The 26,076-nt window shown below is 38.4% G+C and overlaps 2 protein-coding genes across 6 annotated transcripts in view; both read left to right on the top strand.

The window, feature by feature from the left end:
• Positions 1-20,179, top strand: part of TRIM13 (tripartite motif containing 13) — a 45,048-nt gene extending 24,869 nt beyond the window's left edge. The window contains exons 1-4 of one of the 5 annotated variants that reach the window (XM_047723356.1): positions 799-846; positions 2,396-2,574; positions 7,270-7,377; positions 18,589-20,179. In XM_047723356.1, coding sequence (XP_047579312.1) covers positions 18,595-19,818 — 1,224 coding nt within the window. In that variant the 5' untranslated portion in view covers positions 799-846; positions 2,396-2,574; positions 7,270-7,377; positions 18,589-18,594 and the 3' untranslated portion in view covers positions 19,819-20,179. Of the gene's footprint in view, positions 1-798; positions 847-2,395; positions 2,575-6,291; positions 6,697-7,269; positions 7,378-11,055; positions 11,133-18,588 lie in introns of those variants that run through there. The other 4 variants (XM_047723358.1, XM_047723357.1, XM_047723353.1 and 1 more) reach the window with 4 other exon arrangements.
• Positions 20,180-21,769: 1,590 nt separating this feature from the next.
• KCNRG (potassium channel regulator) lies at positions 21,770-25,686 on the top strand. Its single transcript, XM_047723359.1, has 2 exons — positions 21,770-22,750; positions 24,873-25,686. Exons 1-2 carry the CDS (start codon positions 22,170-22,172, stop codon positions 25,111-25,113), a joined length of 822 nt encoding a protein of 273 aa, XP_047579315.1. The 5' UTR covers positions 21,770-22,169; the 3' UTR covers positions 25,114-25,686.
• The last annotated feature ends 390 nt before the right edge of the window (positions 25,687-26,076 follow it).

The raw sequence follows: 26,076 nt of genomic DNA, 5'->3' as shown, positions 1-26,076 counted from the left end.
CGGAAGGAGCTCAAACCTTGGGCAACAGAGGGCTAACTCAACTGCCTACAGAGAAGAAAGGCTGTGGGAGAGGAAGAAGCATGCTTCTGCTGAAGTATTTAAATTCAAACAGTTTTCGTCATCTACAAATGGTACGATGGGGGTGCCCCTGGCTGGCTCAGTCAGTGGAGCGTGCAGCTCTTAATAGTGGGGCTGTAAGTTTGAGCCCCATGCTGGGTGTAGAGATTACTTAAAAATAAAATCTTTAAAAAAGAAAAATAAATGGTATGACTACAGGTTATCGGTTTGTGATCCCTGCTTTACAGGGAATGTGAGATCATTAAACGGTGACTGAATTCCTGAAAGAGTTCTGAAACAGCAGCGTCTTCAAAGAATTCCAGAATTTGAATGCTGGGTAGAAGACAATGACCCAGCAAGTGTTCCTGAGTTGGGAAAGGAAAAGCCAGGAATGAACAAGACCTTACTAAAGTCCAGGAAAAGAAGGCCTTTTAAGGAGGACGCAGTTGAGTACTGTTAAGAGATCAAGGAAAATGAGGAGCTGAAGTAGTGACTTCTGCAAAATGCCTAAACTGTGCTGATACTGTTTAAGAAGTCCCATGCATCTTCTGAATTGTGTCTTTTGCCTGATTGGGAGCGGGTGTGGCTGGGTTAGATCCAGCACAAGCTCCTAGAGACCCCACCTCATTCTAGCAACAACCAGCATGATGTAATAAACAAGACAAGTACAAGATAAACACATTTTTGACAAGGTATTTATTACCACATGCTTTAATATCAGAGAGACTCAAGTGGGCTCACATCAAAAACCATGAAGCATGTATTTCTTGTGCAGTGCTGTAAAGATAGGTATCTGATAAATCTAGGTGTTTAGAACCAAAGCTCTATGAAATGTACTATTGCCTTTATTTAACATAGACTGTTGAAGGTACAGGAATCAGCTACTGAAAACTGCAGAACCCTACCCCTGGTGTATCTTTGTGGAAGAAGTATTCTGAAAAATGTCCCATAGAACAGGATGAAAGTCATTTTCTAAGTTGCAATTATAAGACTTTATTATCAAAACTGACATTTTCCAAGATAAAAACAGAGCACATAATGATTAATGAACTCAACAGAAAGATTCCAAAATAAAGTTTCTACAAATTTAATTCTCTAGATAGTATATGTAGCTTTTACCTGAATTAAAAATTCTCAAGGCTCTCACAAAGTTACTCTTCATCAAGAATAAAATTCTACATGAATGGGAATTAAATTCAGAAAAAATTTAGTTAACATAATTGAATGTAATTAATCATTATTAAAATATCAAAACAGCAGTACATTTGAGTATATATATGTAGTGCTTTTTAAAGCTCTAGTGAGACACACTTTAAAATGTAGCTAAGCAATGTAGTAATAATGTATTAGTCATAAATGTAGTTAAGATTATAGAAAAATAAGTTATGGATATGATTGATGTATAAATAAATCAATATATATAAACACATATAATTTTCTCATAGGATTTTAGGAAAATATGTGTCATAGTTAATTCTTTCTATATTGTATTTTATTTACAAGTTAAGAACTTAATGAATAATTATTTGGTATTAAATGGTTCAGTAGGACTTACCCATATATGCTGTCCTTTATATACATTATTGCATCTTTGAAAATCTATAATTTTCAACAACAAACCTCAGAAGTATTATATTTCTTCTCCCTTAAATCTTGGATCCTGTAATCAGATTAATCTTTCTAAAATTCTTTCATCTTATTAGTGCCACATAAATAATTATTCAGTGGCTCCCATTTTCTACAGAATAAAGTTCAGCTCTTTATTCTGGCATTCAAAATATTCCATGCTTTGACCTCAAACTTTATTTTCAAACCAGGCCATGCTCTTCACTGACTCAGTATTAGCGAAGCTCATTCCAACCCTGAGCTGTATTCCTCACTTCAATGTTGCACTTTTTCATCTTCAAATCCTTTGGTTGGTTGGTTTGCTTGCTTGTTTATTTATTTATTCAGTAGGCTCCACACTCCACGTGGGGCTTGAACTCACAACCGTGAAATCATGAGTCCCATGTTCTACTGACTGAGCCAGCCCAGGTACCCCAAACCCTATGATCTTTAAATGTTCCATTTGACTCCCACTTCCCCTGTGAAAATTTCCCTAATGTTTCTGATGCCTTTCTCTAATCTTTAACACTCATGTTGACTTTTAAATAGCCACTCTCATGGACTGTTACCGAACTAGTTCCTGTTTTTAAGACTTGTCTCTTCACCCAAATGGGAAATACCTTGATTAGTGCCTGTGGTGCCTAGCACAATCCTGAGTATATAATTATAAGTACATGCTAGTATCATCTTAATTCTGACATTTTATTCTTACAATTTTTCTTTCCATCTACAGAAACAGCACAACTAAAGGCCAAGTTTACTGCTGCTATAGTGTGTCATTCTCTTCAGAAGCCAACTGACTTTGCTATTTGCTCCATTTAATGCATGAAATTCACTGCGCAACTAAAATATATGGAATCTGGAATTTTCTTCAAACCAGGGGCTAACACCTTTAATTTCATCAAGTCTTAAGTAAGTTTCTGTCTTTTGTGATAAATATGTATTTACAGATAGATTTTTTCCTTTTATTTATTTATTTATTTATTAGATTTTTATTTATTTATTTGACAGAGAGATCTAGTAGACAGAGAAGCAGGCAGAGAGAGAGGAAGGGAAGCAGGCTCCCTGCTGAGCAGAGAGCCTGATGTGGGGCTCAATCTCAGGACCCCGGTATCATGACCCGAGCCGAAGGCAGAGGCTTAACCTACTGAGCCACCCAGGTGCCCCTCCTTTTATTTTTTTGAAGATTTAAAAAAAAAAATCATTTGTGAGAGATAGAGACCGACAGCACAAGCAAGGGGAGAGGAAGAGGAAGAGGGAGCAGCAGACTCCCTGCTGAGCTGGGAGCCTGACATGGAACTCAATACCAGGACCTGGAGATCTTGACCTTTAGTGAACGAAGGCAGATGCTTAACCATCTGAGCCACCCAGGCACCCCAGATTTTTTTTTTTCTTTTAATGGAATATTTTGGATGTTCAAGCAATTTCTCTGACATGATAGAGTTTTAAAATAGCTGCCAAGTTTTTCCTTCCACTGAGTGTGATTTTTTTCCTTTTTCCTGTCCTTTCTTTAACAGAGCAGAGGGAAGGGGGTATAGAAGTGGTAGGATATATGCTTTTAAAAGGCCACACTGGGCTGGGTGTAGAAAAGCATAAATTATGGTCCTAGCTTCCTCTACTGCACAGACAGCTTTGCTCTGCTTAAAATCGTTATGCTGGAGCTTCACATCTACAAATCCAAGGCAGCTGTAATCCCAAACCAGCATGGTTCTCTTCCACCATATAACTGTAGCGACCATTTATTAATCACCTCCTATATGTCAGATACAATGTTGATTGCTTCATCTATCACATAATTATCATAATTAAGGGAATTGTGATTCTCATTTTACAGAAGAGAAAACAGGCTTAGAGATGTTAATTGGAACAACTAGTAAGTGGAACAGCTGAAGTTTGGATGCAGAACGAATTCTAAAGTCTCTGCTGTTTTCACTACCCCTTGCAATGTTGGTACCGTGTATTGCCAGGAATTCTACTTGGGGAATGTTGGGGCTTGTACTGATGACTTTGGTGGCTATTGGGAAGGACAGAATAATAATAAAATGTTTCAACGTGTTTGAGGAGGCTCACCAGCACTCCTCTCCTGCACACATTTGCTCCAGTCTTATTTAGTTGTTCCCCACTCTGACAATTTACATTACAGTTTACACCAAATTTGGCACTGTCCCTTTTGTAATGGAATATCTGATCCCATGTCTTGGTAGGTGGAAGGAGAGCTGGCAGTTTTTACCTTTGTTAAGGCTCAAGACAAAAACAATAGAATGAAATCAACACAGCAATATAAGAATATATATACATGTATTTCTTATGTATTTTAGAAATTCTCCCTGTAATAGACCACAGAAGACAAACTTAAATAAGACTATGTACTCTTCTTGTTCTGACAGATGAATTTTAATCTTCAGCTGTTAGTTTACTTATTTGAAAAAGTCAATAGAAGGAAATTCCAGTGTGACAAGAATTTTGACAGTCCCTCAGTATTATCTCTAACGAAATCTAGTTACATGGTGAACTTTCAGGAAGGATGTAGCTGTGGATGTAGGTTTCAATCGGGCCGTTACTCTTACTTTAGTTATACTGTATGTGGCAATTCCCACTGCTGTTTTATTAGGGCCATGGGAGGAGAGAGGCTATTCTTCTATATTTTTCTACACTCGAGAGTTTACCATATAATGTTCTCTTGGTAACCTAAGAGTCTAAAGATTTCTATGCTGATTTAACCAATGTTTTACATTGAGTTGGGCAGAAGTTTATTAATAAGTATTTGCCACCAAACAGATCTAACTATATAAATATGTATTATATAATTACATTAAGGATACTTTGTGTTTATGAGTCAATAACCTTTCACTCTTGCATCATTTTTACTATTAGGTATTTAAAATGCTTTTATAAATCAGATTTTTTTGGTTTAAAAAAATACTAATTTAGTAGGAGACTGGGATGCAGTTTTCAATGGCGTCGACAGTTATGGTGCTATAGAAAGAACCTATACCTGGAATCTAACTTTATAGAGTCTAGGCTCTGCCTCTTTTTATCTTGGACAAATCACTTCATTTATTTACTCATCTACAGGAAGGGAATCATAATTCCCATCCCACAGTGTTTTTTATGAAGACTATTTGGCATATAGGAGCTGTTCTACAGAGGCAAAATTGGGTTTAAGGGATAGGAGCATGGCAAGGAACTTTACTCAGGGGGAATTGGGGAGGGGCTTTTTATGGAGTTTGAACTAAGCATTATTAGTCACAGAACCCAAGTACTATGTATGGTAGGCCTAGAATACCTCTCCCTGAAATTCTACTTCCAAAGACTAGACTTCCCTACTGGGGGTGAACTCAACGCAGGGGCATGTTTTGTGATTTTTGTCCTTGTTGCCCTTTCCCCAAGACTGGAAATTTTGGAGAAGCCATTCCTTCATCTTTGTATCCTCCTGGGAACCAAACAGATCATTAGTCTAAGTGCTTAATGTGCTCAATATTAGACAAAGTCCCCATACAGAACAGTGAGTCAGATTAGCAACTGAATAACCATTAGCAGCACTTAAGTTAAAGCCAATTTTAAGTTATTCCTGTAAGGACCTATTTAGCCAGAGCGCTTCCATCCAGTTAAACAATAATTTTGTTTAAAACTTAAACTGTCCCTGCCCCCCCTTCCCCCAGGCGACTTATTTAAAAACAAGTCCTGGAAACCAGTCCAGGTAACAAAGCCCAAATACAAGGGTGGATCTGGCCAGGTGGAGACATCCAATCAGTTGGGGGGCGCATACTGTCTCCCTAGTTACCAAGGAGTATGGGCCCCGCCCTTTGGGCACCTTCTGGGCGCCAATTCCGACCAAGGTAGCCTGGTTCAAATATCTACTGGGGTAAATTGTAATTCAGTTGGTCACTTACGTGTGACCTCACATGACCGCAGCTTTCTCTGTGTTACAATTTCATTGGCCACCTGTACGAGGCCAGACCCAACCACATGGCCTTTGCCCTTAAAAGCTAGTCTGTGAAGCCTAGAGAGGTCGCCCTCTCTGTAAGGGGCGTGGCCCCAAACCTTCCGTTTGATTCTTGATGCTTGGCTTGAAATCAAGCTTTGCTTGACCTTAGCTTTGTATCAGTCTCGCTCTTTTAATCACGGACTCATTATTGGGGGACCTAACACTTCCTTCTCTCCAAAGGAAAGAACGGTGGTGTTTTTCCTAAAAGAAAATCTTAAATTGAATTGGGTCGCTAGCGTTCAGCCTAAAGCCTCCAAAGAAATTAGGTGCAAGGTTGGGGAGGAGGATAATTAACCTTACTTTGAATGCGCTCTGGTAGGGTCCATAACTAGAGCCTGGGCGTTGGTCCCAGGAGGAATGCCCATCCCACCCAACCCGAGTTGTGAGGTGTCGGGCAGAAAGCTGTCTCCATCCCTCCAAGCCACTGTGGCTGGGTTTCTGGTCTTGAGAGATGCAGATGAAGTGGTGTGAAGGGTTGGGCTTTTTTTTTTGTTCCTAAAAATGCAACGAACAAAAAAAAAAGTACAACAATCCAAACCCAACCATCTTGTTGCGCGCCAGCTTTCTTCCCGGGTGGCGCCGCCTCTGGTCGCCCGCGCTCCGTCAGGCACAGCGCCCGCGTCCTAGCGAGCACCATCAGCCGCCCAGCGGCCAGGCTCCACCGGATCCCGGTACCGCGCTCCGCGCCGCCCCTCTGCAAGGAAGAAAAGCCAGTAGCCCGGGACCCTCCCCTCTTCCAGCCGCACCCCTGGCGCCGCCAGTTATTGGTGACGGTTGTTGACACCGGAAGGACTCCCGGCTCACCTCACCCACTGCCCCTCCCCACCCCCACCCCGGGGAAAGGCGAAACTCGGGAGACGGAACAAAGGCAAAGCCCGGCCGAGGAGGCGGGCCGAGGGAGAGGAGGGCGCTGGGGCGGGGCACGGCTTGGGCCGCGAGTCCATTTTGCAGCCGTGCCCAGCCGGTAACCCGTGCTCCCCGCGGGTGGAGGACAGACGACCGCAGTGCTCCAGGCTGGGCCCCTCCCGCGGCCCCCGAGGTCCGAGGTAAGTACCCGCCGGGTCCCTCTCAGGGAAGGGGGGCGGTGTTCCTCGGGGCTGCTGCGAGGATGGGGACTTGCCCTGGCAGGACAGCGACCTGCGTGGGTGGGGGGCTGGCGGAGAGCTCAGTTTGAGCTGCACTCCCAGATGCACAGCGGAAGCCCGCTGGGCACTGGAACAAGGCGTGAATTGGAGCGGCGTGCAGGGGGCGTCCGCTGGGCCGGTGCAGCGTGTCTGTGCTCCAGAAAACCTGCTCCGCTACCGATTATGCCCGGCTTCACGGCCAGAGCCTCGGAATCGCCTACGAAAGAAAAGGCGACCATGAATCCTAAATCGGAGCGCTCAGCCACTTTCTGGCACCGAATCTGGGGAGGTGCCTGGCGTCGGGGGAGGGCGCCCTAACCGGGAAGCTCCTTAGTACAGCACAAAGATCTCGTGCCATGCTCCTGGCTTTTTCACCAGGTCCTACCTAGCACGCTGGCTTTATTTGTGGGGAACGACTGAAAAAACTGAGGATCAAGACTAAGGGTCCTGTGTAAATAAATGCATATTACTGTCTTCTTTGTTCTTTCTTTGCAGTAGTCTCGTTTGATTGTCGATCAAAACGTGAGAAAAAAACCCAAACCTGATTGCTTTGTCCTGGGAAATAGTAACGCTGACGAATACACCTGCTCGCAGGGGACAGAGGTAAACTACAATAATTCTCCCTACATTAAGAAACCAGGGGCGCCTGGGTGGCTCAGTGGGTTAAGCCTCTGCCTTCGGCTCAGGTCATGATCTCAGGGTCCTGGGATCGAGCCCCGCATCGGGCTCTCTGCTCAGCGGTGAGCCTGCTTCCCCCTCTCTCTGCCTACTTGTGATCTCTCTCTCTCTCTCTGTCAAATAAATAAATAAAATCTAAAAAAAAAAAAAAAAAAAACGAAACCAAAAAAGCACCCAGGTTTTTTTTTTTTTTAAGGCCGGGAACCACGCAAAATTCAACTAAGTGTATAATATACGTGTTCCGTCCTCATGGGTGGTCTCTGTCCTTTTCATATTTTTTCAAAACTCAGAAGAACAGATTCAGTATTTGGAAAATTTTTATGTAGCAGTTATTCTACAAATATTACAGTACACAGATTTATAATGAAAAGGAAAAGAGATGCCTCGGTAGCTTTTTTTTTTTTTTTTAAGATTTTTTTTTTTCCTTCTTCCATACCATGCTGCTAGGGCTTGTACAAATACTGAGTTTTCTAACTCTAGAGACTTTTATACAATAGGTATTTTAAAAACAGAATTTTATTTACATAGCCACTCCTCCTGGTAGAACTTGATGGAGCTGTTGATTAACTGGTTATATTTCTGTCTTACGCAATGAGAAGAGACATTTCTTAAGGCTCTCTTTTTCTTAAAAACACCATCTTTTTTGTACTAGCTGAGATACTAAGCCTCCCTGGTAAGTCCTTACATAACACCAGGTTATTCTTTCCATTCTGTACATTTATGTACCTGGTCTTAACTTGTACCACAGCTGTGTTCAGATATGCCCATTTCTGTGAAAGTGCTTTGTATGTGGTATCCTATATAATGGCTTTACCTTTTCATGAAATTGTAGTTCAGGAGTCCAGTTCTCTTTCAGGACCTTTCTTGGTTAATATACTCATGCTCTAAAATAACACTTTAAATGTGAATTTACATTTTGTGTATTTGTTCACCTGTAATCCATCCATCTTATATTTATATAGTTTAGCAGTTTACAAAACTGGCACTCATTAATCTGATGAGGATGAGGTCGATAATGTAAAAATCCTCATTCTATGGAGGCTAAAACTTTTGCTTGAAGTTAGATATTCAGAGACAGGTTCAGTGCTCTATTTCCTCTACTAGAGAGCCTGTTATAGCCTAATTTGTAAAAATCATAAAATTTTAGAAGGGAATTTAGAGAGCCATGATTAAACTTCTCCATTTTATGAATGAGAACACTGAATTTTTTTATTTTTATTTTTTTTAGATTTTATTTATTTGACAGAGAGAGAGAGATCACAAGCAGGCAGAGAGGCAGGCAGAGAGAGGGGGAAGCAGGCTCCCCGCTGAACAGAGAGCCCGATTCGGGACTCGATCTCAGGACCCTGAGATCATGACCTGAGCTGAAGGCAAAGGCTTAACCCTCTGAGCCACCCAGGTGCCCGAGAACACTGAATTTTTGATCCACTTTCTGGATCGTGCTAAAAGCCTAAGAATTGGGAAACTCAGGTCCTATGCCTAGCTTGCTGTGTATAATTGGGAAAGCTCCATATTTGGAGCGGGGGGCGGTTCAGTTTTTTCAGTTATAAAGTTAGGTCTTTTCTAGGTAGTCTCTAAGATACTTTTAGACCCAGTACTTTTTTTTTTTTTTTTTAGGATTTTATTTATTTGACAGAGATCACAAGTAGGCAGAGAGGCAGGCGGAGAGAGAGGAAGGGAAGCAGGCTCCCTGCTGAGCAGAGAGCCCAACGTGGGGCTCCATCCCAGGACCCTGGGACCATGACCTGAGCCGAAGGCAAAACTTTAACCCACTGGGCCACCCAGGCGCCCCTAGACCCAGTACTTCTATTTTATTCCTACTCCATAACTTTTATTATCATATATTCCCTATCCATATTGGTAATCCTAAATACATATTAACTGCCTTAAACTTTTATATTTTAAATTTGGGTAGGTATGGTAAAAACGTATGCCTTATTCTTGTTTTTTTTTTGTTGTTGTTGTTTTGTTTGTTTTGTTTTTTTTTTTTTAACTAAACTATAAAAGTAGGTTCTGTTGTAACATCAGGAACTGCATGGAGAAGTGGGGCACTCATACATCATTGGTTAGAGTTCATAAATTGGTATACCCGTTCTTGAGAGAAACCTGGTAATCTTTTCAAGGTCCTTAAAATTCTTCTCATTGACACACCTAACAGTACACTTATAGGAACCGTCTAAGGAAATAATCAGAGCTGTCTTTTCTGCAAGATGTTCATTTAAATGTTATAACCCAAAAAGACATATAAGCCAGTAAGAGCATATCCATAAGATGGACTATCACATTTTAGAAGAATATGTAACCATAGGGGAAATATATGTAATAAAGTGAAAAATGGTGGATACAAAATGGTGTGAAGCTACCAGTTTTGTTAAAATAGGTATGTACACAAACACAACACACACAAGATTGGAAAAAATAAAAAAATAATAATGGTTATTCCTTGCTGATGTGATTATAGGTGATTTCTCCCCTGTATTTTCTGAATTTTCTTTACTCACAAATTACTTTTATAGTTTAAGAAAATAAAAGTTGGTTGCTTGGATAACCTCTCTAACTTCAGTATGTTGTCAACTTTCTGTGTCCTTTTTACAAGGCATTTATCATACCTTGTACAGGAATAATATCTTTGTAAATGTATTGTTACTTCTGAATTTAGGGCAGGAATTGAGTTTTGGCTTATATTTCATCTTTTTAAATATCATTAGGTCATTGGATTATTCATTCTTTTTATTCCACAAAGACACTGCATCTTCATTACCTTGGCCTTGAACTCTGGATACTAGAATGGTACTGAAGAATAGAGTGCTATCCCCACTTCTCATGATAGTTAACCAAATATAGGCATCCTTTGACATACAGAATCCATTAAGCCTTCTATAAAGCAATTTCCTATAAATTTTTAAAAATAAATTCATTTCCATTATAGATGAAGACATACTACTAAGGAAGAGTTGAACTGCAAATTTTTGTTGACAGTTTAAATTATTGTCTTTCCTGTGTTATTAGTGCTGCAAGTATATTCTGCTGCAATAGCCAGGTTCCCCATTGTAACTCCATTAGGAGCTTTTTTATTCACCCTGCATATTTGTGGTATTGAATATGAGCGAGGAGTGCCAACATAGAATATATAATATAGCCACCCTAAAAATTGCTCAAGTTTAGCATAATTGGCTTTCTCCTTGATATATTCTGTAGCCCACATTTACTTTAGAATGAGATGTATACATAATTCTATACTGAGCAAAAGGACCTTTGTTTAAACTAATTGCATTTCCAACAGGCATCTCAGAAGTAAGTTCTTATTAGATGATAAGTAGTGCTTATCAGTTATCTACAAAATGCCTCTTTTCCCTTCTACGGTATTACATATGACGTAAGTAACCTCAGTTATTTAGATAAATCCAGCTAGCTACCTACCAAATGATAGACTTTGATAGTACTTCTGAAAGCTGGCATTAACCTGAAATACAGATTTAGATGATGGAGACTTTTTATTAGATACCAACCAATAGTGATTGCCAAATTTATAGTCGTAAAATAAGAAGCTGTTTTAGGGGTAAAAATTTTCCATCTTAATTAAACTCACTTGTATTTATTTAGGGGAAAAGAGACCAGACATTTCTGGTTTGACCTTTCCAGAAGTCATTAGTTCCAACTTAACTGGAACTCTTTAACGGGTAAAGATAAAGATCTGAATCTGTTTGGTACCAGAGTAGGAAAATAACTTAGTCTATATATATGTTTTCCTCAAATTCAGACGTATTCAAATGGATTTCACCTGGTGATTGAATCAAATGGATTTCCAGTGCCCTAAAATGGGTGGGAGAGAATAGCCTTCAACACCGTGTGGAAAGCACAGACTTCTGTGGGGATTTTTTGTTGCTAAATTAAAAATTTTTTTAAATAATTATAGCATCCAACATGGGGCTCAAATTTATGATCCTGAGATCAAGGATGCATGCTCTATTGACCAAACCAGCCAGGAATCCTCCTCCAGATTTCTTGACAGTTGTACAGAGGTGGGATAGGGATATCTGATGGAGCTATTGTCCTAAAATCCTATTGATATAATGCTGTGGATTACGGAATAATAGCTGGGATAATTATCAAGAGACACAAGGCAAAGATAAAAGGGAAAGAAAGGTAAGTAAGGTGAAGAGGCAGGTAGGAGATAAAGAATAGGAGGAAATCAAAAGACTATACACCTTGACATTGGCAGTATGATGAGTTAAGAGAATAAACAAAGGAAAGAGTCAAGGCAAAATAGTGGTTCAGAAAAGAGAATGAAGGAAAGGAAAAAAAAAAACATTTTTTTGAGTGGTCTGGTTAAGTAGTAAGGATAATGACCTGGTTTTTATATTTCTGAGAATGTTATCATAGTCTAAAACGTTTTACTACTAGAAATACCCTAGAAACTACTAATTCTAGGATAATGCCAAAAAACAGAAGTTTCTTATTGTCTTACATTGACACATAAGTAACTTTTATGTTGTGTTTGCAGGAGCTGCATAAGAATTAGACAGGCTATTTTAGACACTATATCTTCCATAATCCTTTTTTGAGATTCTTAAACTCACTTTATCCTGTTTTGATCATGTAAATTATGGAACAGTCTCTAAAAGCCAAAATAAAGTATAACAACACATCGATACAGAACACTTAAATATTTTTAAGTAATTTTCATACATTATTGACTTTCAAAACAGTTGTATAATGAGGAGAGAAACTGCAGTATGTCTATGTGGTTTGTCAAAGGCCACTGTCTAAGATCAGATGAGTATGTCAGCCTCAGGCCTGGATCGAGATTCTTGTAATACATTTTTTTATTTTATAAAAGAAAACAATACTGTAGCAGATCAAGCTCTTTAAAGCTTATCATACTTAGCTAATGCTTCTGAAGTTTTACTTTTTAAATTCAGTATGGTTTTCTTATAATTGGTCTCCCTTTTTAGTTTTTTCCTAAAGAAGAAAAGAATTTTTTGTGAAAATTTTCAAATATACAGAAAAATTTTAAAATAACTACAATAAATATCCTTACATCCTTTATCTAGATTCAGTAACTTGACCCTAAGTTTCAAGAAAGCATTACTAGTGGATCTCATACTAGCAGAATACAGTATACTACTTGAAAAGAAATTAATATGCTGAGAGGAAATGCTTAAAAAAAAGCAATCCTTTTATTCCAAGCATTGTTTCAGGAAAGATCGATGGCTCCCAGTTTAGTAGAGGTTTGCATAATTTAGTTTTGTCTATGAGGTATGTTTCAATATTTGCTATGTAGTTTTTTTTTCTTTTTGGTTTTTATTTGTTTAACACACAGAGATCACAAGTAGGCAGAGAGGCAGTTAGAGAGCTGGATGTAGGGCTCTATCCCAGGACCCTGAGGTCATGACCTGAGCCAAAGGCAGAGGCTTAACCCTCTGAGCCACCCAGGCGCCCCTGCCATGTAGTTTCTTATTAGGTATCTACTTTGGAATTCCTGAATCCAGAGATGCCTCAAAGCAGGATGGAAATTTGATTTAAATCCTTAAGATACAAAGTATTATTAACTTTTCTTTTTGTTCTCTAATGGGATTTGGAAGGAAATAATGGGTAATATCTTGAACAACTTTATATTCTCACTATTAAATTCAGTGGCTTAATAGGGAAGTTTCTTTGACTAGTTTATTAAAATTAACTTTGAGTGAACAAATGAGCACCTTTTGCATTATAGTCTTTTTGAGTTGATCATTTAAAAGCAAGGGACTTCTAGGAGAGAGAAGTCTAATACACATATATAGGTTTTGCTTTTTATTTTAAGACTACTTCCCTTTTTAAGTATTGACTTTTCCATTTTTAATATTCTGGTTATCATGTTTCAATTTTCATTTGTAGAGACTTGTTGCTATATACCCACTCAAGGTAGAATAGTTTTCATAGTCTACCTTGAGTGCAGATATCATGAATATTTGCCTAAAAATAAATCTGCAGTGGTGTTATACAATCATGCATTTGTCAAAACTCACAGAACTGTATACCAAAGAGTGAATTTTATTGTATGTAAATTAAAAGTATATTTAAAAATACACATATGGCAGGAAAATGAGGTTAAAATGAGAGGTGGTAGATAATGATATATTTGCTACTTGGTTGGTATAAAACTTGGGAAATTTCTAATTAGTGGGTAAAATGATTTCTGTGCTTCAAAATTTAGACTTTCTTGGTTTTCAGAAACACGTTCAAAGGAAAAAAAGAATCTTGGAAATGTGTTTGCTATTGTACACTGAACTTGACAGTGCTTAAGTTGAAATTTTTATTACTGGGGAGGAATAATTTTGTTTACATAGTTTCTTGACTTCTATACTGGTAAAGAAAATTAGCTATAGAAAAGAGGGGAATGTACCTTAGTTCCTACAAAGGAGTATGTTTTATTGACTTCTCCAGATTTTTATGTTAGCCACACTTTTTAAAAATTTTTTTATTTTTGTTAACATATAATGTATTATTTGCCCCAGGGGTACAGGTCTGTGAATTGTCAGGCTTACATATTTCACAGCACTCACCATAGCACATACCCTTCCCAATGTCTATAACTCAACCACCGTCTCCATACCCCCAACATTAGCCACACTTTAAGAAAAGGATCTATAAGTTCCTTTATTGCAAAGTATACTCTTCACTTAGTGAGCCTAAAAACCTTATTAGTGACATATTTTCCTTTAAAACTTTTGAGGCAACAAACTTTCTATGGTTTTTTGGATTCGGCTGTTTCAGTTTTCTCTAAAAGTTGGGTGTGGGAGTGGTCACATTAATTTCACAGAGAAAGTTTTGAGTATAAAGAGAAGAAAAGAAAATGTTTAGCTTTAAAGTCAACAGAAATAAGAATCTTTAAATTATAAACCAAAATTTGTAAGCTGCATCACTAAAAATTAGAACTGGATCCACGAGAATTTTGATGTAATTTTTATTTTTTTAAAAAGATATGAGGCGGGACGCCTGGGTGGCTCAGTTGGTTAAGCAGCTGCCTTCGGCTCAGGTCATGATCCCAGCGTCCTGGGATCGAGTCCCACATCGGGCTCCTTGCTTGGCAGGGAGCTTGCTTCTCCCTCTGCCTCTGCCTGCCATTCTCTCTGCCTGTGCTTGCTCTCTCTCCTCTCTGACAATTAAATAAAATCTTTAAAAAAAAAAAAAAAGATTTGAGGGGTGCCTGGGTGGTTTAGTCGTTAAGTGCTTGCCTTCGACTCGGGTCATGATCCCAGCATCCTGGGATCGAGCCCCATGTTGAGCCCTGCATTGGACTCCCTGTTCCGGGGAAGCCTGCCTGTCCCTCTCCTGCTTTCCCTGCTTGTATTCCCTCTCTCACTGTCTCTCTCTGTCAAATAAATAAAATAAAATAAAATAAAATAAAATAAAATAAAATAAAAGATTTGAGAGAGAGAATGCTAGAGGAGGAGCAGAGGAAGAGGGAGACAAAAAGACTTCCTACTGAGCAAGGAGCCTCATGGGGGTCTTGATCTCAGGACTCTGAGATCATGATCTGAGCAGCAATCAAGGGTCAGTTGCTTAAGCAACTGAACCACCCAGGTGGCCCTTGATGCAGATTTTTAGAAAGGGGCTTTCTAAGTAGTTTTTTTTGCTCTTTTCCTTTGATTAATTTTCGGAGCTATAAGGTGATTATGGCTTTGTGATGACTGTATGACATTTTCCTGTTTATTTTTTCATACTTGATTGCCTTAAAATTCTTTCTGGCCCCTGTTGCAGTATCTTATTTAGTTTTCCTCAAAGTTTCTGTTTGCTTTGGGTGCCCATTTTTTTCCCACTGCATCCCAACCACTTGGTATTCTTTATTTTTCCTCTCATTTAATATGATTGTATAAAATTCTCTGGGAATATTAACCTTGCAAGAATGAGCAAATTAGTTTATTGAGTTTAGTTTATTGAATGCTGCCCCCTGTAACTTTCCTGTTTCTACTACCTTCTCCAAACTCTAGTTTTAGCATGGAATTCTTAGGTGAAAGAAGACAAAGAACAGTGGAGATGATAAAAATATAAAATAGAACTAAGGTAGCAGGATCAGCAAATGTTTTCTTTCTCTGTTCTAGAGTCAGAATTTTTAAATTTTATTATTTGACAGAGAGAGCAAGCAGAAGCACGGGCAGCAGCAGAGGGAGGAGGAGAAGCAGACTCTCCACTGAGCCGGGAACCTGATGTGGGGCTTGATACAGGGTTCAATTCCAAGACCCTGGGATCATGACCTGAGCTGAAGGCAGACACTTAACTAACAGACCCACCCAGGCATCCCCAGAGGCAGAATTTTTTTTAAAATATTTTTATTTATTTATTTGACAGAGATCACAAGTAGGCAGCTAGACAGGCAGGGGGCGGGGGGAAGCAGGCTCCCCGCTGAGCAGAGAGCCCGATGCGGGGCTCGATACCAAGACCCTGGGATCATGACCCCAGCCGAAGGCAGAGGCTTTATAACCCACTGAGCCACCCAGGCGCCCTGAGGCAGAATGTTTTATAACTGCTTCATAACTTCTCTTAGAACACTAACTCCATCCTGTCTGTATAGCCGTTCTCCTCCCAATGCTTTTAAAAGGTTTTATGATTTCTTATGTCACAAAAGATTGTTCTGAAAAATAAGCTCATCACATATTTTTGCCTTTTGACATTAAATTTGACAGAATATTCTTTGTTTTAATTCTGCATATAATTTTATTATAATTTATTATACATCTCTCTCAAAACTTAATGTAAAGCCCTAAACTAATTAATTATCCTCACAAACTCAGCTAATCTTTTAAATACAATTTATCTTCTAGAGTATAGCTCTGATTGTGACTTAAAATTACTGCTAAAATTTATTTACTTATTTTTCATTATAAGATGATCTGTAGATTATTAGACCCTCTTTTATTTATTAGTTTGGTGGTAATGTGACATAATTTGTCTCTTAGTAAGTTGAATGAGGACACAGCACTATATTTGGATTTAAAACTTTAAAGATAGAAGTTTTAAAATGTACATTTAAAAATAATTAATGAGCTGAGAAGTGGTATCTAGATCAGGATTCTCAAATTTTTTTTTTTGTCTCTGGATGACTTTATACTCTTAAAAACTGAGAATCCATATATATAGATAGATATAGATAAACCTATTACATGTTAACATAATTTGTGAAAAATAACATTTTCAAAAGTTGTGAGAAGACTGGCATTGCTTTACATATTTGTATATCTCTTTAATGAATTGTTATTAATAGATTATAACGAGTCTTTTATCTGTCCCTGCATTACACCTGTTAAAATAAGTTATTTTGGTTGAAATATACAAAGATCATATTTGGCCTTACACAGATAAATAGTTGGTGAAGGGAAGAATACTTTAATAGCCTTTTCTGATCATTGTGGATCTTCTTTGATACTATACCAAAACTCAAAAGTGGTAATTTCTTAAAAAGTTGCAATATGAATCTGAAATCATATTATTGAAGGTGTTGGTCTTTTGATCTTTTGCCTGATTTGCATGATTTGTAACATGCATTGATGATCTGAACTAATTAGTTAATTGTGTAATGCAGATCTACAAATGTTAACATTTTATTATACAGTAATGTCCCCCCTAAAAGAGTAAAAGCCCACACTTGTTAAATTTGCCACTTATTTCATTAGAAAATAATGGGAAGTAAGCACTTACGTGGCAAAATGTTTTCCAAAATTCTAATTTTCACTCAAAAACTTAACTTTTATCATTGGCCAGAAATACCATGTTTTCCTTGAAGTGAAGGGCTTATTTTGTTCTTTTTGTTCTTTTTTTTTTTTTTTTTGACAGAGAGATCACAAGCAGGCAGAGAGGCAGGCAGAGAGAGAGGAGGAAGCAGGCTCCCCGAGAGAGCAGAGAGCCCGATGCGGGGCTCGATCCCAGGACTCCGAGATCATGACCTGAGCCGAAGGCAGCGGCTTAACCCACTGAGCCACCCAGGCGCCCCTGTTCATTTTTGAGTAGATGCTTTACCTAAGTCTAAATAGCCAGTTTGTCATTCATTTTTCAAATAAAATTGTGTTCCATAAAAAAAAGCAGCTGGTTCAGATTGCGACTCAGTCATGAAAGTGCTTTTTCTCCAGACAATATCTGTTGGGTGCAGCAGAAATGCTTTGTTTAACTTCCTTTTTTGTCACTGAAAATATTAAAAAGGCATGTACACACTGATCAGGATTTAATAAAATGAGTAATTTTTGCTGCTTCATAAAGAACATTCTTAAATGAAGCTGGCTACTCCCACCCATACCATGGGTGTGTGGTAATGAAGAGTACAACAACTGGTAGTACAGTTTGGTACTGCCTTTTGCCTTGTTTGATTCCCACTAAGCCTCCAGCAGTGTCTACTCACCATTGCTTTTACAGTACAATTGTCAACATGGTGCCAAAAGCAAATATCATCTCAGTATTATTGTGAAAAAAGTATTGACCTTCACAAATGACTTGAAAGAGTCTTAGGAACACCAGATCTCTGCTCACATTTTGAGAATTGATGCACATTAGACAGTTGTGGTGGTTTAAAAGAAAACTTCATTTAATTCTCTGAAGAATGAATTGCAACTCTCATGTTTTTACTTACAATTTGAGTAATTATAATCTTGCCTCTGAAATAGAAAAATTTGCCAGTTTTTAATAAAAGTCTGCATGAGATGCATGCTAGAATTTATATTTCTGTGCTTCTTTCTTTTAAATAGCATACCATTTTATAATTGTGGGCCCAGACTAAAGAGCTCATTCTATTCAGACACTGAGTAGCTTTGTTTCTGACAGCTAGTAGTCAGCTTTCTGTTTTAAAACAATCAGTTGGGTCCTGCTGGCTCAACTTGCAGTTGTCCTAGACCTAACCCTATCTCAGCCAAAGACTGTTGTTGGAAAGCCCACACAAAGGCCTTGTGTACAGGGAGTCCTGCTAATAAGGAGTGTGTTCTAGTCCCAGCAGATTAAATCTGCTTTGGTGTGCATTCCCTTCCCAAATTTCTCACTCATTTCCTTTGTTTGCCTGGTTATTTCTGTGAGAGATCATTTTTTAATGCTTCTGAAGATGGTTTCTTCTGATTATTACATAGTCTGAGTGGAGGGGATTACTGGAGTAAAATGTTTCTTTCTCTGTGGTAGGATGTGATGGAGCTGCTTGAAGAAGATCTCACATGCCCAATTTGTTGCAGTCTGTTTGACGATCCTCGAGTTTTGCCCTGCTCACACAACTTTTGCAAAAAATGCTTAGAAGGGATCTTAGAGGGGACTGTGCGGAATTCCCTGTGGAGATCCTCTCCGTTCAAGTGCCCTACTTGCCGTAAGGAAACTTCAGCTACTGGAGTTAATAGCCTACAGGTTAATTACTCCCTGAAGGGTATTGTGGAGAAGTATAACAAGATCAAGATCTCTCCCAAAATGCCAGTGTGCAAAGGACACTTAGGGCAGCCTCTCAACATTTTCTGCCTGACTGATATGCAGCTGATTTGTGGGATCTGTGCTACTCGTGGTGACCATACCAAGCATGTCTTCTGTTCTATTGAAGATGCCTATGCTCAGGAAAGAGATGCCTTTGAGTCCCTCTTCCAGAGCTTTGAGACCTGGCGTCGAGGAGATGCTCTTTCTCGCTTGGATACCCTGGAAACTAGCAAAAGGAAGTCTCTACAGTTACTGACTAAAGATTCAGATAAAGTAAAGGAGTTTTTTGAGAAGTTACAACATACATTAGATCAAAAAAAGAATGAAATCCTGTCTGACTTTGAGACCATGAAACTTGCAGTTATGCAAGCCTATGACCCAGAGATCAACAAACTCAACACTATCTTGCAGGAACAACGAATGGCCTTTAACATTGCTGAGGCTTTCAAAGATGTGTCAGAACCCATCATATTTCTGCAACAAATGCAGGAGTTCAGAGAGAAAATAAAAGTAATCAAGGAGACTCCTTTACCTCCTTCTAATTTGCCCACAAGCCCTTTAATGAAGAACTTTGATACCAGTCAGTGGGAAGACATAAAATTAGTAGATGTGGATAAACTTTCTTTGCCTCAAGACACTGGCACATTCATTAGCAAGATTCCCTGGAGCTTTTATCAGTTATTTGTGGTAGTCATTCTGCTTAGCCTTCTTATTTTCTTTGGTCCCACTGTATTCCTAGAAGGGTCTTTATTTGATGAATTCACAAGTTGGAAAGACCATCTCTCAAACTTCAGTTCCTATCTGACTAAATCAGCTGCTTTTGTAGAAGAATCAATGTTTTACTGGGAACAGGTGATGGATGGGTTTTTCATTTTCAGTGAAAGATTTAAGAATTTTACTTTGGTGGTGCTGAACAATGTGGCAGAATTTGTGTGCAAATATAAACTATTATAAAATCTGTTGCAAGTGTATAGTTCTCTGTCTTTTGTTAGAAATTTGTTAGAGAGCTGAATGGTAGTTCAGATTTGGTCAAGATTTCAGTCAGATATTTTCCTGCAAAAGTATTCCTTTCAAAAATAATGTCTTCTACATGTTGTTCATGTAGCATAAAGAAAAATGTGAGATTTAATAGTAAGTCCTGACCCCTCTTCCCTTTTTAAATAGTGCTTTTGTAATACACCTCCTATCCCCAGTATTGGTTGTGTTTATGCTATGGAAAAGAGGTGAAAGCACATGATCTAATATTGTGTAAATGAGGTAGTTTAACAGTGATTGTTCATTTAAGCATGTAATAAAGACTATTCTTGTAAAGTAACTTTTTTGGAGATGGGACATTCTTTTAAAAAAGGAAAGAAGATATGGGTGAATTGGACTTCACATTTTTCTAGATTTGAATTTTTAAATTTTACTTTTCTGTTAAAATGTAAATTTCAGGTGAACAAAAAGTGGCATTTTTCTTCTATTAAGTTTACATTTTTAGGAGGGTGGAGATTTCTGCTTGCCTTTTTCCTCCTTTGGTTTTGTGAATTTATCACAAAAGGAATTCAAAGGAAATGTTAGGTGGCTGTGCAAGCAAAGGTGTAGGTTATATAAAAAAAAAAAAAAAAAAAGCTTAACACATGGTAAGAACAGGAAATGGGAAAGTCTTTTTACAGGCAGCTAAGTGTTATGCTATTCCAAAGTATCATGGCAACTGTGCAACCAAACCAATCCACCGTTTAACATCTTTTCAAAGAGTAGTAAGATTAATTTGACAATAGATGGAACAATCTTTCAGCTATTATAAGGTACAAAGTAATCAGCTAAAAACGTATTTGTTAACTAACTAGGATTTAAATAAAAATAAAATAGCAATACATACATACATACACTACTGGGGGGGAATTAAAACCCTAATGCTCACATGAGATAAAGATGTCCTACCTCCCACAGTTTCTTTTTTGTTTGTTTGTTTTTAAATTTATTTGAGAACGATAGAGCCAAGAGCAAGGAGGAGAGGCAGAGGGAGAAGGAGACTCCGCTGAGTAGGAAGCCTGATGCAGGGCTCAATCCCAGGACCCTGGGCTCATGATTTGAGCTGAAGGCTGATGCTTAATGGACTGAGCCACCCAGGTGCCTCCTACCTCCCATAGATTAAAAATACTTCATGTACTTATCTTGCTTAGAATCCAGATGAAAACAAGAAGTGATCTTAGAACTGCTCTCTAGTCCCCTATTTCTGTCATGGAACAAGATAATCCTTGGAAAGCCCAGAGTGTCTACCCTGTTCTTTAATTTGGTTGAGAGGAAGCAACTAAATTTAAAGTACAAAAGGATCCAGCAATGGGAATAAGAGTCAAATTAAGCTGCTAGTTGAGGTAATGGCTGCCTCATCCATAACTGATAATTCATGATTTAGCCACTAAATTGCTAAAGGGTTTATAAATTACGATAATGTTTCTCTATAAATCTTATGCCATGACAACTTATTATAGATAAGAGATCTGGGGAAAGGGGAATGCTTGTCTGCTCTCAGCATTTTTTCTAAAGATTTTTAAAATCTTTAAATCTTTTTTAAAAGATTATTTGAGAGAGAGGGAGCAAGAGAGAAAGAGCATGAGCAGGGGAAGGGGCAGAGGGAGAAAGAGAAGCAGACTCCCCACTGAGCAGGAAGCCCAATGTGGGGCTCAATCCCAGAACCCCTGGATCATGACCTGAGGGGAAGGCAGACATTTAACCCACTGAGCCACCCAGGCATCCCTCCCAGTACTTTTTTTAATATAGAGATTTACAATAGGTTTTCGTGGATAACTTTTTTTTAAAGATTTTATTTATTTATTTGACAGATCACAAGTAGGCAGAGAGGCAGGCAGAGAGAGAAGAGGAAGCAGGCTCCCTGCCGAGCAGAAAGCCTGATGTGGGGCTTGATCCCAGGACCTGGAATTAGGACCTGAGCCAAAGGCAGAGGCTTCAACCCACTGAGCCACCCAGGTGCCCCCATGGATAATTTTTTCTTAATGGGATACAGGAAAGGGATCTAGTTGACATCTATCCTTAGAAATATTAGCCGTTTTTCTTAAACACTCCAGTTCCTCGTCTGTTGCTTTTTCATTTTGTATACTGCAAGTTCCCAAGCAACACAAATTTGCAAACACAGCTATGGATACACTATTTGCTTTAGAGTAGTTATATGGGAATCTAGTTCTCTTTTGTTATTTTCCCCACCCATTCATTTCTTAATCATATATAACTAGCAACATTTATGGCTAGAGGTTGATTTGCAAGTTCCTAAGTCTGTATAGCCTCTAGTTTGAAGCAAGAAAAGGATGAGTAGTCAGGAACTGGTCACTTTGAATGTGGGAGGGAAGATATTCACAACAAAGTTTTCTACCATAAAGCAGTTTCCTGCTTCTCGGTTGACACGAATGATAGATGGCAGAGACCAAGAATTTAAGATGATTGGTGGCCAGATTTTTGTGGACAGAGATGGTGTTCTGTTTAGTTTCATCTTGGATTTTTTGAGAACGCACCAGCTTTTATTACCTACCGACTTTTCAGACCATCTTAGGCTTCAGAGAGAGGCTCTTTTCTATGAACTGGATCCTCTGGTTGATCTCTTAAACCAAGAACACCTGCTACAGCCAAGACCTGCTCTTGTGGAGGTGCATTTCCTAAGCCAAAACACTCAAGCATTTTTCAGAGTGTTTGGCTCTTGCAGCAAAACAATTGAGATGCTAACTGGGAGGATTACAATGTTTATAGAGCAACCTTCAGCACTGACCTGGAGTAGTAACTCCTTCCCTCCTCAGATGACCTTACTTCCACTGCCTCCACAAAGACCTTCTTACCATGACCTGGTTTTCCAATGTGGCTCTGACAGCATTACTGATAACCAAACTGGAGTCAGGTATTTTGTACTTTGAAGTATCTCTCTTCTAATATGAGTTCCTGATGTTTCCCCTCAAAACTGCAAGTTTCTCATGGCTGAAACTTTTCTTGGAAAAAATTATTACTCAAATGCTTTGGAGGTAATAAGTAGAGTTGGGTAGAATGATCAGATAATTATTGTCCAAACTGGGCTATTTTTCAGAGGGAAAGAGGGTATTGTTACTATGTAGGACAATAGGAATAAACCAAGACTGTCTAGGGAAAATTGGAACCATGGTCATTCAAGTTTTAAGAGGAAATAATTTTATAGATTATGTTCCCATTGTTAGTGAATTTGGCTTAGGACTGAGACAACGCCTTTTTTCCCCCCAGAAGATTCTTTTAGTGGTTGGCATATAGGAAAGTCTCAGTAGTTTCTCTTGATTTCCTTACACTCTACATATATTTGTTCTTTTAGTCCTTATGATTTGACTACTGATTTTCCTCCATCTCACTTTACTTTTAAACACCATTATGGCAGATATATCCCATAGCAAATTTGGTATCCATTACATCTTTGGCACTCCGAGACAACTCAAAATATTGGGATAGGCTGTCAGTATGTTAAGGATAGTTGCTCCTGAGTCAATTATTCACTTTCTTCCCCTGTTGTTCTTGGCTGAACACTAAGGCTGATTTCTACTCTGCTGTCAGGGACACTTTTTTTTCTTCTTAAAAATGTCTTAATGTTTTAGTAACTGTCCCACCATTGTTTTAGTAACTGAAAGCTGGCTTTAATTTTCAGGAGGGAAAAAAGTAGTCTGCATATGGTCTTTACTGATACTACTTAAATTTTTTTTTTTTTTTTTTTTTTTTTGGCGGGGGAGAAAAGGTACACATAGTTTAGGAATATTTTCTTGACTTTAGCAGTTATCATCAGGAACTATCAATGTTTGCCTCTCCCACAACACACTCCTTTGTTCTACTTACCAACTGAAGAACACTGGGCAATATGACAATTCTTCAGTTAAGTACACTTAATAATTTCCTGCCCTCCCACGAAAGGTTGAAATGTCACTTTGGGAAAAGGGAGCATGAAGAGAAATTAAGACCCTATCTTTATCTCAAAGTGTTTTGTTGTTGTTGTTGTTTTCTAAAAGATTTTATTTATTTATTTGACAGAGAGAGAGAGAGATCACAAGAAGGCAGAGAGGTAGGCAGAAAGGGGGTGGGGAGCAGGCTCCCTGCTGAGCAGAGAGTTCCATGCTGGGCTCAATCCCAGGACCCTGAGATCATAATCTGAGCCGAAAGCAGAGACTTAACCCACTGATCTACCCAGGTGCCCCTCGAAGTCAAATAAACAAACACTGAGAAGACTCAAAGACATAAAAATAACCTTGATAGTATTTAAAAGGGTAATACAGCTATATCAGTGTGGACATGTTATGCTGACATTATTAAAACTAACATACAGCCAATCTGAAAAGTTCAGGTTGGTTTTTTTCTTGAACTGTGCATATTGGTTCCATAGAATTTCCTAGGAAATATAAAATTTTGTCATTTTTGACTCCAGAGGCCTTTTGACCCTGTGCTTTACTCTTTAACAACGGATAGTTACTGAGTAAAAATTGACAATAAAATATTGACATTTTTTATCTGCAAAATTGTACGTGAAAAAATGCATTTGATAGAAATAAGTTACAAAAGTAAAACTCTGTAAGGTCAGTGCTTATAATGGGTAGAATTAGATGGGGGGGGAAACTAAATGTATTAAAATATTCATTAAAATGATTGAATCAATTCATTTAATTAAGATGATTAAAATAACATTAAGTAAGTTGAAATGAAATTAGAAATAGTTAAATAATATTAAAAGATTAAGCTAATTTGTTTGGACAAATTGCTCCAGAAAATAATTTCTCAATGAAAATTCATCAGTGTTGGTTATATTCCTAAATGTGGATTTAAGTGACTTTGGAGATCACACAAAGGTCTCTATTTTCAGTACCCTGCAATTACTAATTTGGATTTATAAAGGAAGTCTCAAAAAAACTGATCAAAAATGGTATGATGACTTTGAGGTTTTAAATCAAATTGGTATGTTTAATTTTGCTAGTTATTAAGGGAATGCTTTATAATCAAACATTTGTTGTGTGTCCTAGGTATGTTTCTATAAAACCAGATAACCGAAAATTGGCCAACGGAACTAATGTCCTCGGCTTACTAATCGACACTTTATTAATGGAAGGCTTCCACCTAGTCAGCACTAGAACATTATCCTCTGAAGACAAAAGTGAATGCTATAGCTTTGAAAGGATACAAAGGCCTGAAGCTCTCACCATGAACAAAACATTGAAATCAGAGATTACCATCATGTCAGAGCAATCTCAGAAAAAGAAATGAAGTTCTCTGTTCTTTTTTAGAGTAAAGAGAAATTGCCATTTTCTTGTTTGGAAATTCCGTATTTATGGCATGTGTGTTAGTCATGTATGTACTCATCCTAACTTCTTGGTCTTATCTCCTAGTATGCCATCTCGGGCAACTATACCTCAACGGTGCTTTAACTGCTTGCTGCTCTCTAAATAACACTGTCCAGTTGGTGCTTTGGCACATGTTCCTTCTACCTTCAATGCCCCTTTCCCTTTCTTTTCTTCATGAAAAGAAGCTTTCAAGAGTGGGTTCCGGAATCAGACTGCTTGATTTCAAATCTCAACTTAATCAGTTACTTCCTATATGACTTGGGCAAATTATTTAAGCTCTCTCTGCTTCAACATCTTCATCTATCAAATGGGGATAATGTATCTCCTTATAGGATATATGAAAATAAAAGGAGATAATGCAAAGTACTCAACACACTGTCTGGCACATGGTAGACACTAAGTAACTGTTAGTGACAGCGATGATGATGATGATGATGAAGAAAATGAAGACTGGGGTCACCTGGGTGGCTTAGCGGGTTAAGCTGCTACCTTCGGCTCAGGTCATGATCCCAGGTCCTGGGATCGAGCCCCGCATCGGGCTCCTTGTTCAGCAGGGAGCCTGCTTCTCTCGCTGCCTCTCCCTGCCACTCTGCCTGCTTGTGCTCTCTCTCTCTCTGACAAATAAATAAATAAAAATCTTAAAAAAAAAAATAAAAAAAAGAAAATGAAGACTGGTGGCCTACTTTCAATTGTACCTCTTCTGTGAGGCCTTGTTTTCCTCTTTCCCAGGCACATTAATCAGACCTTTCCTCTGTACAGACTTATATGACCATCATAAAAACAAACTTTTTTCACTTGAATGTGAGCTCAATCAACTCAATAGTTTTAACACTACTGTGTGTAAAGCACTATTAAACATTTGGTGAGAGCAATAAACTGTTACTAA

The sequence above is a fragment of the Lutra lutra genome, chromosome 3, assembly GCF_902655055.1.
Source record: "Lutra lutra chromosome 3, mLutLut1.2, whole genome shotgun sequence".
NCBI classification, from domain to species: Eukaryota; Metazoa; Chordata; class Mammalia; order Carnivora; family Mustelidae; genus Lutra; species Lutra lutra.
This window is presented reverse-complemented; position numbering and strand designations above follow the sequence as displayed.